The sequence below is a fragment of the Protopterus annectens genome, chromosome 6.part0, assembly GCF_019279795.1.
Source record: "Protopterus annectens isolate FY-2018-M chromosome 6.part0, PAN1.0, whole genome shotgun sequence".
NCBI lineage: Eukaryota > Metazoa > Chordata > Ceratodontiformes > Protopteridae > Protopterus > Protopterus annectens.
The window spans coordinates 1,123,381,870-1,123,398,843 of record NC_056737.1 but is presented as its reverse complement, the minus strand read 5'-3'; the positions used below and the strand labels follow the sequence as shown (position 1 = coordinate 1,123,398,843).

The window sequence follows — 16,974 nt, the reverse complement described above, 5'->3', positions numbered from 1 at the left end:
GCCACCTAACCCAAAATGAAGCACTAAAGGTGGAGGCGTGTCCATATTCATTAAGGATATCCACACCTCCAGGCTAGTTGAACAGCATAATGCATCCGAGATTATCCACGTGCAACTAACTCTGGGCAAGACAGCAATCAAAATTGTAGCTTGCTACAGACCCCCCACCATGCCCCAGGATTCCCACTCCTCATTTCTTGATACACTGGAAAGTATTAGGGTATGACCTAACACCCTAATAATGGGCGATTTCAACTACCCCACCATTAACTGGGAAAACTACTCATGTACCAACTCTTTTGCTCAACGTTTTCTGGAATTCATAAATTCCAACGCCTTGGATCAACTTATTCACACCCCCACCAGAGGGCAGTAATATCCTAGACCTGGTCACTACCAATATGGGCAACTGGTGTTCCACACCAGAGGTCAATTCCTCGTTGGTCAGATCCGAACACAAGCTAATCACCCTAGATATCCACATCCCGCCCCCATCCCCAATTAGGGAAACCTCCGTAAAAAACTTCTCCAAAGCCAACTTCACACTTCTTAAGACAGAAGTGGCAAACTTCATGACACCCATGCAGATGGACAATAGAGTTACGACTGCTGAAACTTACACAAATGCACTTTATAAGCACTTACATGAGTGCATGGATCATGCTATCCCTAATAGAACCAAGATGCTATCCTCCAAAAAAAGGAAGCCGATCTGGTGGTCCTCTGCCATAAACAAACTCTACAACAGAAGAAAGAAACTGTTGCAAAAAAGAGTAAAATCCCATGACTGGAGAAACGCCCTGGCCAACCTCAGTAAGAAGCTGAGATCCCTCATAAAATCATCCAAACCTAGTTAAACAAAATTGCCACTGACTCTAAAGACAACCACAAAGCATTCTATAGCTATGTCAAGAATCTCAATGGCAACACTCAGGTCTGCTCTGAGTTACAGCACAATGGCACTAAATATACAGAACCAACTGATATTGCCAACATCCTGGCCGATAGGTTCAGTGCTAACTTTACCCCCCTCTCACCCCCTAGAGGGCCCATCTCTATACTCGAAGAATGCAAAGTTCCTGTAATCACAGCTGCACAGGTAAAAAATACACTCTCCAAAGCCAAGAACGCAGCATCCATGGGACCTGACAATATCCCAGGCTGCATTCTACATGAACTACAGAATGAACTGGCACCCTACCTAAGTACCATGTTCAATCACAGCCTCACCTCAGGCTTTGTGCCCACTGAATGGTGCACCATGACCGTTATCCCACTCCACAAAGGGGGAGCCACGACGGACCCCGGGAACTACCGCCCCATTAGCCTGATGAGCCTGGTCTGCAAGGCCATGGAACGTATCATCATGGAACTCATAAACAAAGACATTGGTAATCTCCAAACTCTGGACCCTACCCAGTTCAGATTTGTAAAAGGCAGATCATGTCTCCTAAACCTGATTGACTTCTTCGAAGCAGTCACCAAAGCCATAGATGAGGGTAAGGTGGTTCACACAGCTTATCTAGATCTCGCCAAGGCTCTCGACACCATCCCCACACTCTGGAATTATAGATAAGCTCACTAAACTAGGTATAAATCCCTATGTCACAAGATGGGTTGCCAACTGGCTCATGGACAGAACCAACACTGTGAAAGTAGCAGACTCCAAATCTGACTTCAGACCAGTGACAAGTGGAGTACCACAGGGTTCAGTCCTGGGTCCTCTCCTGTTTGGTATCTACTTCTCTGAAGTACAGGCTAACACAGAAGGTCATTGGCTAACAAAGTTTGCAGATGACTGCAAGCTAGGAGCAAACTAGGAGCCATAATCAAAACTCTTAACGACGTGGACATAAAAGAGACAAAAGAGCCTCACTGAGACAGATGCCTGGTGTCAAAGCCAAGGCCTGAAGCTCAATGCCAAAAAGTGCATTGTCATCCCCTTTGGTAAAAACTCTCTACCCATGAACTACCACATAGCGGGTAGTCTACTTAACGCTGAAAATGTGATGAGACCTTGGGACACAGGTGGACAGTAGTCTCTCCTTTGATAATCACATTGCCACAGTGGTCAGGAAATCCTTCTACGTGGCTCACCTCATCACAAAAGGTTTCTCATCCAGAAATAAAGAGGTCATTGTTCCCCTCTACTCATCACTCGTTAGACCCATTATAGAGTACAACGCTCCTTTTGGTATGTACCTCACAAGACATCTACAACAAATGGAAAGGCCACAGAAATACCTCACAAAGAGGATTACTGGCGTCAAACAGATGCCCTACGCAGACCGTCTCAAAAAACTCTAGCTTTACTCCGTCGCATATCGCCTACTCAGAGGCAATCTCTGCCTAACATACAAAGCTATGTCAAACCCAGAGCTGTTGGGCATGCTCCACTTAAAGAAATCCCAATCCCTCTGAGCTACACGCTCTAGGGACCTAAACCTTATCACCACAATAAACAGAACATGCTGGAGGGATAGATTCCTGTCCCAGAGACTTCCCATACTCTGGAACAGACTACCTATCTATGTCGAACAGAGCTCCTCATTAGCACTCTTCAAGAAAAATCCTGATGATTAGATAGGAGATAGGAAATTCACCCCAGGGATCACTTCTGTGGCACTGTTCGACAGGGGCGCAGGAAAATAATTTTCTTGGGTGGTGAAAGCCAGGGTACATTTTTGGCTAGGCTTATATAGGCCCTAGGGCCAATAGCCTAGTACCCTCCTATGAACCTATGAAATCCTCAGGGTGAGTGAACAATTGCAGCCACTTGTTTCTTTGACTAAGTTAGATGATATGCTCAAAAACATTAATGTGGTGCTTAAAGATCTTGAGGAGGGGCTTGTAGAACGCAAACGTTTTAAAATTAATTGGGACATGAAAGATTATAAACTGGACCAAGCTTTTTTGGTCAAATATCATGGTAAATGGTCTGTATCTAAGAACGAACAGAACCGAAGCCGTAATAATAGTTCTGCCTCCTCCTCTTCGGTGTCTTTTGCAGCTTTGGAAGCTGTAGAACAACAGGGCACAGATAACAGAAAACAGGAACCCTTTCCAGCCTTACCAGAAGCCGGGAATTCTACAGATTTCAAACGCAAAGTTCGGAACGATTACCAACAGGCTAATTCCAAGCCTAACACCAATTTCAGCGGTAAGCGGGGTCAAGGAGATTAGGGACCACAGAAAAACTCTGGAGATAACTACAAAGGACATTTTAATAAACGTAAACGTTGGAACTGAATTTTATAACACTTTTGTGTTGAATTTGTCTGATTGTTATGTTTCTGAAGTAGTAGTGTCTGTTTTAGATTTAGGTTTGAATTTCATTCCCACTGCTTTGCCTCGATTACATATTTTGAGAGGGGAGATTTTTATATTTGGGAGAAAATTTCATCTGAGAGATTTTTTTGCTAAAAATAATGTTGTATATGTAGGTAATGTGAACCAGGATATTTCTGGCGATGATTCTTTTCATTCATGTGTATCTATATTAAGTGAATCTGATGAATGTGTGAGTAATGCTTACACTAATTTTGACACCAGCAGTATCCAGACACATTCTTTTTATTCCCCCTTACTCTAACAATTACATTCAAACTTACATTTCAACTGTTAGTTTTGAAATGGAAAAAGAATACAAGACTTGTATGCGTACTAAATCTAGTGTATGTTATAATTTAGATAAACGACAATGGTTAGAGTTTTGTGAATTTTGTGATTATAGGAACTTTGTGGTAAAGCCTTTAGATAAGGGTAACCAAATAGTAATTTTAAATTTTAAACAATATTTGGATATGTGCTGCAAGCATTTAAATGATGAACTAGTTTATAAAAGATGTGATATTTCTTGCTACTTCCAAGCTATTGAGGAGTATATTTTATTGTTGAATAAAGGTCATCATTTAGGTTACTTTTTATTTAGTGACATCACTAAGAAATTTGGTGTTGAAAATACAAAAATGTCTGTATTTTATTGCTTAACGAAAACTCATAAGGATTTGGATAACCTTGTTGGGAGGCCTATTGTCTCTGCAGAGAAATATTTTTTGAAATGTATTAGTGTTTTTTTGCATGAATATTTGAAAAAGTATGTTCTTAGCATTCCTTCATACATAAAGGATAGTTCAGATTTTTTGATTAAAATAAAGGGCTTTCAATGGAAGGATTCCATGTTTTGGTTATGCATAGATGTGAAAAGCCTTTATACAAATATACGACATGATGTGGGTATCCAGGCTCTTTTTTATTTTCTGGGTGATTCCTGTGTCCCATTTTGTTATAGATTTAGTAGCTTTTTGCTTAAAAAATATTTTTTTTGTTTTCAATGGGGAGGTTTTTCACCAACTGCAGGGTACGGCCATGGAGCAGCTTTTGCCCCCATGTATGCCAATCTTACCATGGCCAAGTTTGAGTATGATTATATATATCCTCACATTTTCTATAGGTTTCATGTTTTGCTTTATTTCAGATTTCTAGATGATTTAATATTTTTGTGTGATGGTTCCCATAAGGACTTTTTAAAATTTGTTGAAAACTTGCAGGTTAATAAGATGGGCCTTGAGTCTGATGGCATACAGCTGGGAACTGAGGTAAACTTCCTGGATATTAAACTCGATAAGTTAGAGACTGGGTTACATAGGAAGTTTGAACTGAGGAATCAGTTCTTATATGGCAATAGCTGTCATCTTCTCCAACTTATGACAGTATTGCCTTATAATGAGTTCCTTAGAATTCATAAACTCTGTAGTAGTGATGATGTTTTTCACCAGGAAATTTTAGAAACTGAAAAGATGTTTATTAATAGTGTTAAAAGCCAAAAATAAAGTGATGTTACTTAGATTGCCTAAGAATGTGAATTATTTAGAAAGATGCAAGAATAATAATACTAGTCATCAGACGTCCTTTAAAAATGAAAATGTTGTAAATGGAAATGTTATTAATCTGAGGCATGAAATTCCTGAAAAGGTTTACTTTGTCACAACTTATAACATTATTAGTTGTAGAGTTGTGGATATTGTTAAACAATTTTGGCCCATTATGTTTGGGGACAGAGACCTAAGCCTGCTTTTGCCTAAAAAGGTTATAGCCTCTTATAAAAGGGCTAGGAATTTAAAGGATATGATAGTACATAACTATTTTGAGTTACCCAATGTTAATTTAAATAGAGAAGTGAATTCTGTTGTTGGTATGGTTTCTTGCAAAAAAAATGTTCTATATGTACACATATTGTTAGCTCCTTCATCAAAATTAATGGATGTCCTTTTACTGTTAAAATAAATTTTGATTGTAACACTGTAGGTGTTATTTATACTCTAAAATGTGGATGCAACAAATTTTATATTGGAGAAAGTAGTAGAAGTTTCAAAGTACGTTTTCAAAAACATGTGAGGGACATTAGAAATGTGAAAGTGGAAAGCCCTTTGGGCAATCACTTTTCTGAAATTCTAACCCTGAAGGAATTTCAGGTTGTATCTTGGAAAAGGTGGAAATATTGATGGGTGAAAATGTAAGTTTAAAGGATAAAATTCTGAGGATAGAAACTATGTATATTCTTAAGTTTAATACCTTGGAACCCATAGGGTTAAATGAAGAATGCAATTGGAAATATGTAATTTAATTGTTTAACTATTTAATTAATTAATTAACTTATTAGCAGTGGGATGGATTATTATGCTTTTCTGTATTTAAACCTGTGTTTTAGTAATGTTTTTTACTCTGTGAAGGCCTGGGAGCCGAAGCGCTAAGTGCAATAAATATATTTTCTACCAGTGTTGCTCTGTGATTGTGGCTGTTGTCGCTAGTGGTATTTTTTGTCTTTTTTATTTGGTGGTATCTGTGCACTCCTAGAATTAATCTGGCTTGAACTCCCCAACCAACTTGCTTTTATTCAGCTATACACTTTACACAACCTTATTTTCAAGCCTACTGCCTTCCCTGGACTAACCAATCTAGTCACACCTTACACACCAAATCGATCCCTACCATCGGAAGACAAAAATCTCTCAGCTATCTCAAAACCTACACAAAAACTTGGTCACTCTCTGTATTCATACTCTGTCTCTATACTTTGGAATTCACTACTTCTAGCTACCACGTCTATGACTGGCTTAACCCATTTCAAAGCATCTTTAAAAAAATCATCTCAAAAATACATGACTCTGCTCCTGCATAAAGCCTGCCTAATGCTCAGGTCTTCCTCTTTCTGTCACATTTCAATCCCTCACAAACTGCAAGATCCTAAGGGTCTTCTAACTCCTTCTCTGCTTCTATACCATATCCTTAAGCTACTGCTCAGGGTTTACTGCTTCTATTCTTCTTAACTCTCTCTCACTATCTATCTGCATCACTAACTTTCTGGCTGCTAACTGAAACTAACATTCTATTTTGCATGTTCTATTACAGTCGATGTCACACACTGCACTACCTACGTACTACTTTTTTGGACACTGTCTACATCATATATGGTGAGAGTGACTATTACTGACTGTAGTGTTTTAACTGTATAGAATTGTCTAGATATGTAGTAATATATTGCAACATCGTGTAGCAGTTTGTTCTTTCAACTTATTTTTTGTATAGCATTTCTAACGTAATTTTTATTGTATTAGATTATACTGTATTTGTAATGTACTCTATGTGGAGCTTTTCTCCCTGGGCCTCTGCTGAAAATGGGTTCTATAGACCCAGTCAGACCACACCGGTAAACAAATGTCAAATAAATAAATAAAAATAAATAAAATAAAATCAATGGTATTCCTGTGGATGTTTGGAAGCTAGAAGGGAAAAAATGATAAAGATCTGGAAGGTTTTGTTGAACAGTATTTTAAGGGGAGGAGAAGCACCAACATCCTGGAAGAAAGCAGTAATAGCTGTAATACCTAAAGAGGGTAAAGATCCATCAGATCAAGCTTCATACAGATCCATTTAAATCCTAAATCCGATTATAAAGCGTTTGTGTCTATAATGGCTAAAAGAATGGCAAAGGTGATGCCAAAACTGATAGATATGGATCAATGTGGTTTTGTGGAGGGGAGGCAAACATTTACTGACAATCCCGAGGGAAGCAGAATGTAAGAAAATACCACTGCTGTTGAAGGGTCTTGATTCAGACAAAGTATTTGACAGAATAAGCTGGGAGTTTACAAGCAGGCAATGGAAGCATTTGCATTCCCTGATAAAATGATACGTTCGATTAGGATGATATATGAGGGACTGCAGGTGGAAATTAAAGTGGGTGGGTCCCTCTCTGATAATTTCTGTTTGAGCAATGGAACCAGGTAGAGTTGTCTTCTTTCCCCCTTTGTTATTTGCATTATATTTAGAACCATTGGCAAAGAAAATAAGGGACTCAGAAATTCAAGGATATAATTGGTATGGTAGTCAAGAAAAGCGGGCTCTATTTGCCGATGACATTTATTTATGATAAAATCAGGAAAGGACATTTCAGTGTTGTGGAATATTCTGAGGCAGTTTCAAATCTTTTTGAGATACAAAATTAATGAAGCAAAAACAAAGGCATTAGCTGTAATTTGTGTACCTACACATGAATTGGTTCAGCAATATCCATATTTATGGGGACATGATAAAATGAAGTACTTAGGAGTATGGATTAAAAAGGATTCTGGTGTGGCAGCTAAGGATATGTGGGAAGAGACTTAACAAAAGGTAGTACAAACCTTGAGAAACTGGAAGCTCTGATATATGGATATGGACAGCAAGATACAAGCAGTTAAAATGTTTTTAACCCCTTTAGTTTTATACACAGGTTCACAGGTGTGTACTAGGCTAATGGCCCTGGAGCCTTTACAAGCCTAGCCCATAGAAATAGTTCCCAGTGCCTCTATCAAGTAGAGCCATTGTAGTGATCCCCGGAGTGAACTTTCTATTACCCATCCACTCATCAAGATTTCTCTTGAAGAGGGTCAGCAAGGTGCTCTGCTTGATATGTATGGGAAGTCTATTCCATAGCATGGGCAGTCTTTGGGTTATGAACCTGTCCCTCCAGCATGTTCTGTTGATTGTGGTAATAAGGTTGAGGTCTCTGCAGTGTGTGGTGTGGAGGGACTGGGATTTCTTTAGATGTAGCATTTCTAACAGAGCTGGGTCAGATATGGCTTTGTAAGTCAAGCAGAGATTGCCTCTAAGTACGCGATATGAGACAGAGAATACCTGAAGTCATTTGAGTCTGTCCGTGTAGGACATGTGTTTAATGCCTATGATCCTCTTCGTGAGGTACTTCTGTGGCCTCTCCAGCTGTTGCAGGTGTCTAGTGAGGTACTTGCCAAATGGGGCATTATATTCAATGATTGGTCTAATAAGAGAAGAGTAGAGAGAGACTATGACCTCTTTCTTCTTGGATGCAAAACCCTTGGTAATGAGATGTGCCACATAGAAGGACTTTCTGACCACAGTGGCAATGTGCTGGTCAAAGGAGAGGTTGCTGTCAACCTGCATTCCCAGATCTCTTACAATGCCTTCTGTGTTCAGTGGGCTCCCATTGATGTGGTAATTAGTGGGAACTGAGTTTTTACCAAAGGGGATGACTTCGCATTTTTTGGAATTAAGCTTAAGACCATGGTTTTTACATCAGTCATCAGTCTCAGTGAAGCCTTTCTATAGGATGTCTGCATCACTTAGGGAGTTAATAATGGCTCCCAGCTTGCAGTCGTCTGTGAACTTGGTCAGCCAGAGTCCCTTTGTGTTGGCCTGGACTTCTGAGAAGTAGATGCCGAACACGAGAGGACCCAGGACCGAACCCTGTGGGACTCAACTCATAACTGGTCAGCAGTTTGACTTGGAGTCCACTTTCACGCTTTGTCTTTTCTATGAGCCAATTAGCAACCCACCTAGTGATATAGGGAATAATGCCTAGCTTGGTGAGTTTATCAATAATTTCTGAGTGAGGAATGCTATCAAAGGCCTTGGCCGGATCGAGGTAGGCTGTATTCACTGCCTTACCTTCATCCCCAGCCCTGGTGACTGACTCAAAGAAGTCAACCAGGTTGAGCAGGCATGATCTCTCTTTCACAAAGCCAAATTGTGTGGGGTCTAGAGTTTGGAGATTTCCTATATCTTTGTTAATAAGGTCCATGATGATAAGCTCCACAGCTTTACATATCAGACTCGTCAGGCTAATGAGGTGATAATTCCCAGGGTCTGCAGTCGCTTCCCCTTTATGGAGAAGGATAACTGTAGCAGTGCGCCACTTTGTAGGGACAAAGCCTGAGGTGAGACTGTGACTGTACAGGGCACATAAATGTGGTGCCAGTTTGCTTTGTAGTTCATGTAGAACACAGCCAGGGATATTACCGGATCCCATGGAAGCTGTATATTTCGTCTTGGACAATGCAGCTTTAACTTGTGCTGCAGTAATGTTGGGTGCTTGGCATTCTTTCATTACTGTGATTGGTCCTTTAGGGGGGGAGAGAGGGGTAAAGCTGGCACTGAATCTGTCGGTCAGCATGTTGGCAATATCTTTTGGATGACTATAGGAGGTACCATTGTGCAGTATCTCAGAGTAACTCTGGATATTGCTGTGGAGGTTCTTGATATAGCTATAGAAGGCTTTGTGATTGTTTTTAGTGACTGCCGCAATTCTGCCTTCATAGCTGGCTTTAGAGGATTTGATGAGGGATCTCAACTTTTTGTTGAGGCTAATAAGAAAGTTTTTCCAGTCTTGGGACTTCACCTTTTTCTGCAACAGTTTCTTCCTTCTGTTGTAGAGTTTATTAATGGCAGGGGATCACCAGTATGGCTTCCTTTTTTTTTTTTGGAGGAGAGCATCTTGGTTCTGTTGGACATGGTTAGTTCCATGCATTTGTTTACATGTTCGTATAGTGTATTGGTGTATGTTTCGGCAGTCATGCAGCTATTTTCCATTGGCATGGGTGCCGTGAAGTTAGCCATCTCTGTTTTTAGGAGTCCAAGGTCAGCTTTGGAGAAGTTTTTCAAGGTGGTTACCTTTGCGGGGGGAGTGGGTGAGATGTGGATTTCCATGGTGATTAGTTTATGGTCGCATCTGACCAGGGAGGGATTGACTATTGGTGTAGAGCAACAGTAATAACGTTAATGTTATTAAATCTAGGATGTCTAGTTGCTGTCTCCTCATTTTGATTAACTCTCTTAAAAAAGGAGTAAATAATCTTTTTGACATGCTTTGCCGGGAAATTGCCACCCGATATGTTAATATCGAACCAATCAGATCCAAACAAAGTGAGTCAGCTAACAAATCCTCCCAAATTGTTACAAATGGACGTTTATAGTACAGGCTGGTTATTACTAGCCAGTTATTAAAATGCAGTTCAAGGAGTGATGCAATTATCTTCCAAGCTAGGAGAAAAGACAGGCTCGTTACTCATACTTCTTATGCCAAGAAGATGTTTAACAAGCTTTTGCTAAACACTCCTTAATGTTGTTAAGCTCCAATCTCGCACAAGGGCATAAACAGCAGTCAGTGGCTTTCACAGAACAACATAAAGAACCACAAAGAGCTTTAAAATGTAGTCAAGTACTTCATTCAACTGACTGAATTTTTTGAATTTAAAGGTCTTTCAGTTTCCTGTCGCTGTTCTGTGGTGGCCGCTCTCTGTATGGCAGCAGTAAGTGTATTATAATTTTCAAAGCTGTGAAACACTTAGTGCTCCTATGACTGATTGGGTCTTTCTGATCATAAGCCTCCTTGTTATGTGTTCCTGACATACACGTCAAGACTTGCTTCTCAGGGTTCACTCTGGTACAGTGTTTGTTCTTGAAAGCACTGCTTTTGGGGAGGATCGCTGCTATTATGATTAGCACTACCTTGTTTGTGCGCACAAATGTTTTTTGGGGAGAAGGATCTACTCTTCTGCCACCAGTGCTATTAACTTATAACTTGTCTTCACTATGCTTTTGTTGGAGGATGGAGAAACACACTACCTGCACCTTACTGTGTGCCAGAGAATAAACTGCACTTCAGCTGGATCCCTGCAGTCTACATGTAACTTGTACCTTTATTCAATTTGTTCATTCATTCTTTGTTATGTATAATTCTCTAAAATAGTTATATCTACTTGCTAATATTTTCAGGCATCCACCTCAATACAGGGTCAGTGAGTTCACTGTTATTTCATACAGTTAGCATTCCTTCACAATAATTTCAGTGTGTTGTGTTTCAATGACTATTTTTCTACCAGTTAGGTTCAGATAGTTTGACTTTAAGTATATTATACTGAATCATTTGTAGAATCATTTCATAATTACAAATGTTGCAAAATGATCTGTAGGGGGCTCATAAAAGAGATGGAGCTAAAACACCCAAGTAAAGCAAAAATTAGAAAGGTCACATACAGCTGTCTTCAGCTTCTCTGAAGCACACAGACATCAACGTTGATTATGTCACTGGTAATGGGATAACCCCCCCATATGAATGGATTCAAGTTTTGATTTTCCTTGTGTGCAACAGGCTTTGCATCCTATTCAGGCTTTTTGATTATTTTAATACTGAATTTGACAATTATAATCTTTTTGCATACTAACATCATTAAAGTTAAGCTCTTCCCCCAGTTTTAATCTTTATAATCCTTTGTTATTGTTGAGTTTATAATTTGGTATAGACTACTTTCATACACACATACACACATGCCTAACTGACACTAATTTACTAGTGCAAGAATCCAATTACATGCATTATCTTTATTAAACTGATAAGCTTAACTGCTCAGTTAAATCTTCCAAATGAATCTTCATTTTCCTTCAGGACATTTATACAAGCTGCTTTTCATCAAATTTATCAGCGTCCCTTACAGATATATGTATAAAACTGATGCCTACTTAAATGCAAAACATAAATTGAATACACTGAACATTAATTAGTATGTTGCAATTGAAACTGCCACCAATAAATAAACCAAGTATCTGTTATCACCTGATATCTGGAAGGACAGGGAAGCAAGAGTGAGAGAATATTATGGTTATCCCAAGCAATGTCTGGATGGATTCTCATTTTGCATCTTTGACTTGTTCTCAATGTTTCCTTAGCTATCCTTAAAGTTTGATCAACTGATATGGCTTTGGTGATACAGTATTTGTGAAATTCAAGAAATGATAGTCATTCCAATCTTAATAAACAGCCACATCATCTTTTTGTTTTATTTTCCGGAAGGAAAATTCATACCTTATGAAATCTGAAAACAACATTTACATTGTAAAAAACTAAAAAAAAATATTCAGTTCAGTTAACTGAAATAATGAAATAACAGAGGAACTTCCTGACATTTCCTTACTTACCTTCAAAATATTTTAGTTCTGTAGCATTTGCAATGCTAAGCAAATCTCCTCCTTGGTTCCTGCATGAAACATGAGCTTCTGTCCAAGTAAGAGCACTCTGTGTGTTAAATTGGTAACAATTCTGAGTTTCAGGAACTTTTTCCCATTTATCATCACATCCAGTCTCTGTTAAGTAATAAAAAAAATGCTGTTACATGCCACTATATAAAGTATAACATAAAATGCGCACAATTTTAAACATATTTTAGAATACAATGAATTATACTGTAAGCATCACTAAATACTTTTTATACTCCTAGTGACCTGATTATTAGTCACTGACTAGCAGATTCCAGATGCTTCTACTGCAAGTGCTGCCAAAATGTAATTTCTTAGTCCTGTTCCATTTATTCTGTTACTAAATAATATGGGTGAAACCAGGATCTTAGCTAGGATGCCCCCCTCCACCCTTTCAACTGTAGCCCCTTTACCCCCGACAATGTATGTTTATGGGGAGATAAACATTTTAGTATGCAAACCTTTTCAGTACAGCAAAAAATAAATAAATAAATAAAAATTAAAAAAAATTAAATAAATAAAATGATACAATCAGATATCCCAACAAGCCTGCCATTAAAAAAGATGGCTGGTAAAATAAACAAGACAGTACAATACAGGCCTTTTTAAATTTAATTTAACCACATCCTAATGAGTGGCCTTCAAAAGACATGTGTGAATGGGCGTGCCTTCGCTGAAGGTTGAGCATCCGTCTGGCAACTTGGCACCATAAAAATCGACTGCCAATCATTAGCGGACCGGAGTTCCGCTGTGGCGACCCCTAACTGGGAAAAGCCGAAAAGACAAACAACAACAACTAATGCACAGAATATCCAAAGAATTTCAATAAATATCTGCAGTGTCATACAGGGAATATGCCTCATTACGCCTTTGGGTGAAACAGAAGAATGCAAAAAGCGTGTCATTAGTGACACTACAACCAACAAAAAAAAAGTTTTGACATTTTCATGTGAAACTCCCTCCAAATCTAACCTTATCTCTCCCTGGACCCCTCAAACATCGTACATATGGAATGCCATCCATCACCAAAACAGTTTGCCTTCTTAAAATAACATTTCATATCAAAACTTTTCTAAAGGCTCACCCTAAAATATGCTCTCATGGGAGGAATCACACAACAATGAAGAACACCTGCAGTGTAGCCAACTGACTTTGCTTCTTTCATGCTAATTTTTAATAGCTAGCTATTGAGCAGAATGTTTCAAGGTATAAAATGGTATCTGTAGAATAATCATAGTATTACCTAGCAAGCTTTTGTTAAAGCCACCATATACAGTAAAAAGTGAAAAAAAAAAAAAAACTAAAGCTACAGATGTGAAGTTGTCTTATCTCTCCTTCATTCTTACTAATGGGTTCAGAAACAATCCTCTGTTTCAACTCGGCCATTTACTAAAGCTTGAGGTCTTCAGCTAGCTCGTGGCTCACTCCCTAACCCATGATGCTGTAGTGCATTCCCCAGATCTCATTTGCCGCTGAAACGGATTGAGTCGTCAGATGCTAGCTTTGGCTAAGTTTATTTCTTGTCATTTTTATATTCTAAAAATAGCCTTTTTTGAATTATATTACATTTTTTATAGCAGTTTGTTAGTTTTCCTTTCCTTACAAAGCTTTTTCTTTTAAAACTATAGCGTTTCTTGTTTCCTGTTTGGCCAAGTGTTTAGGCCTGAAATCCCCTAGTCCCTTAACTTTAAAGATCGTTAGATTGTAGTTTTATAAAGAATAGTTTAAATGTTACAAGATTAGTAAGTGTTTTTCCATACTTGTTATCAGCCTGTGATTTCTTTTAAGGCTGGTGTATGTGTATATTGAACCCTTTTTAGTTAGAGGACTGTTCTTTATATTACCTGATAGGTTTGTCAGACTGTGATACTTCAACAAAGGTGTGCTATTGTGTGCATGTGTGTGTGAATTTATCATTATCTCGTTTTTTTTTCTTAAAGAGCCCGCTTTTTATTAGAGGGCTTGTTTTTTCCTGCTTTGTGTGCTGTGGAATTACTTGGATAGGTTTAAAATGTCAAAGCAGCCAAAGGAGTCTAAAGTGTCAGGATTTAAAAGGTGCCCCAAGTGTTCACAGAAAATGTCCATTACGGACGGTCACACTGATTGTGTTTATTGTTTGGGAGCCATGCATTTACAGGAATTTTGTTCGATATGCCATTACTTCAGTTCAAAAGTACTCCATGAAAGAAGGAATAAACTGATTCTTAAGGGCCTACTTAAGTCTACATTCCCTGAAGCCCTGGAACAGGGTCAAAGCCCTTCAAAAAAGTCAGTGTCTTCCTCTCAGAACTCTGACAAGGGCTATAAAAGACCATCACCTGCATCATCTGATGGATCAGAGCTGTCTAAGAAAGTTTTGAAAGTATCAGAGCCAGTTGAATTGGTTCAACCTTCCATCTCGGTTCCATCTGTTTTGGAGCCGATGGTGTTGAAAGTTAGGAGCTGCTCACTTGCCTTGGAGCTGGTTACTCCTATACCTAGGTCACCAGTTATCCAGTCTATAGCATCACCATCTCCATCATCTTGTTCTTCTAGAAATCTATTAGATTATGATATGAACCATTCTGTGCAGAAACTATTGAGGACGCCATCGCTGGCCAAAATTTTGTCAGAACCGAGTCCATCGACTTCAGAACCAACCAGACCAATCCCTTTGACGTTGATTCCTCCTCCAACCCAGACTGTGGCTTTGGAGCTGGAATATGTGGAACCAATACAGAAGGACCTGTCGGAGCAGAGACCTATATCGGCATTTTCTGCTCCGACTACCTTGGTGCCACTGAAGGGGTCTTGGAGCTGACACTCTCCAGTCAGGTCCGGGGGGGAACAGTGGGACAGAGTTTTTATCGGTTCCAAACTTACCTCTCGGGGCCTCGGCTCAGGTGAGCTCGGCTCCTACCTTGGAGCAATCTCCTGTGGTGCCAGGGGATATTCTGGCCCCTCAGAGCCGGAGGTTTCCTCGGGTCATGGGAGGGGGGCTTTTGCGACTATGAGGAGAGCCTTGTCCACATGGTCATCTTCTCTGTCGGATCCAACTATTCCTCCCCTTAAGGCACCTGTATCTGTTTCTGCACAACCCATCCTGAAGCCTCAGGAAGCCCCAGAGGGCAAACCACTCTCCTCAGGAACCTCTCCAGAAGCCCCATCCGAAGGGATACCTCGAAAGAGACCATGTAAGAGGAACCATTTGGACTCCCAGGAGGATTCAATCACATCAGACACGGACCTCGATGAACTGGAAGGGTCCCCACTGTTGCCCTCTGAAGATGTCTCCTTTGCAGACATTTTAGAAGTCCTTAAACATAGAGGTGGCTGGAAGTCCATTACCCCTTCTAATGAGGAGTCTGTTTACCCGAAAGCTTTTGGTCTCGAACTTCTGCCACTTGAGTGTCTCTGCCTTTTGATGAGCTAATGGAACTAGTTTCTCAAAAGGCATGGGAGTGTCTGGACACGGTGGAACCTGCCCCTAGGAGACCAAACAAATTTATAACATCCCCAGAAGACAAAACATTTTTAACCAAAGGTGTTCCCGTAGATGCTATGGTGGCGGCAGCAGCCACCAAGAAGAAGTTACATCTGTCCATCCCCCGAACAAAGAGTCATGTATGGACAGATACGGTAAGGGCATGTTCTCTTCGGCGACCTTTACACTACGGTCCCTGAATTACCTTACTCACTTCACCAGATTACAGAGAGATCTCCTAAAAGAGCTTGGACACACTCTACAGGGTACTGTAGCTGCGTGAGTGTCAGATAAATTAACTTCCCAGCTCTCCACCCTCAATTCTGTAGTTAACTCATCCATGAGGCTTACTTCCTATGCAGCCGATGGAGCGAGTCAGCGGGTTCAGGAACTGCCCTTAGGAGACACTCCTGGATACGCTTGTGTGCATTTGCAGAACTCTTCAAGTCATCCTTCATTAACACCACCTTCGATGGTTCATCACTTTTCGGTCAAAGAAACACTGACCAGGTGCGAATTGGAAGGAAAGACTCTGTGCCATAGGAGTCCATCTTTCCACTCCTTCTAGACCCTATCCCAAGGGCCAAAGGGGAAGAAAAATGTGGTTTCAAAAATCCCAGAGAGCCTTTCAAGAAACACGTGGTGAACCCTTCTCCAGGAGTAGAGGAAAAGGGAATAATGGAAGATGCTGACCACGCAGCTGAGGGGGTCCACAAAATCAGGGCGACCGAGAATCATTCTTCGGTAAGCTCTTTCCTCGTTCCTGAAAGGAGGCCTGTCCCCCTCTGGAGGCAGTTGGGGGTCACTTATCTTTGTTCCTAGACACCTGGTTAAAAATAATACCCTTTTTTCTTCCCATCCCCACTAATGAAAAGGATTCCGGACGTTCCACTGAGTCACAGGAACGAAACAACCATAGAAACTCAAAAGTTGCTAGAAAAAAAGAGTCATCCAACCAGTTTCCGCAGACCAGATAGGATCTGGAACTTACTCAAGGTTCTTTTTAGTACCAAAGAAGACAGGGGACTGGAGACCCATACTGGATCTCAGCAAGTTAAACAAATCTGTAAAAAAGACAAAGTTCCAGATGGTCACACTGCAGTCATTACTCCCTTTTTTGGAATAAGACAGTTGGATGTTCTTTACAGACCTCCAGGATGTGTACTATCACATAAAAATGG

At 40.0% G+C, this 16,974-nt stretch overlaps 1 protein-coding gene across 1 annotated transcript in view; it reads right to left on the bottom strand.

Moving 5' to 3' along the window:
• Positions 1-16,974, bottom strand: part of LY75 (lymphocyte antigen 75) — a 3,856,564-nt gene that overhangs the window by 3,524,820 nt on the left and 314,770 nt on the right. The window contains exon 4 of the mRNA XM_044074746.1: positions 12,274-12,438. Coding sequence (XP_043930681.1) covers positions 12,274-12,438 — 165 coding nt within the window. The remainder of the gene's footprint in view (positions 1-12,273; positions 12,439-16,974) is intronic.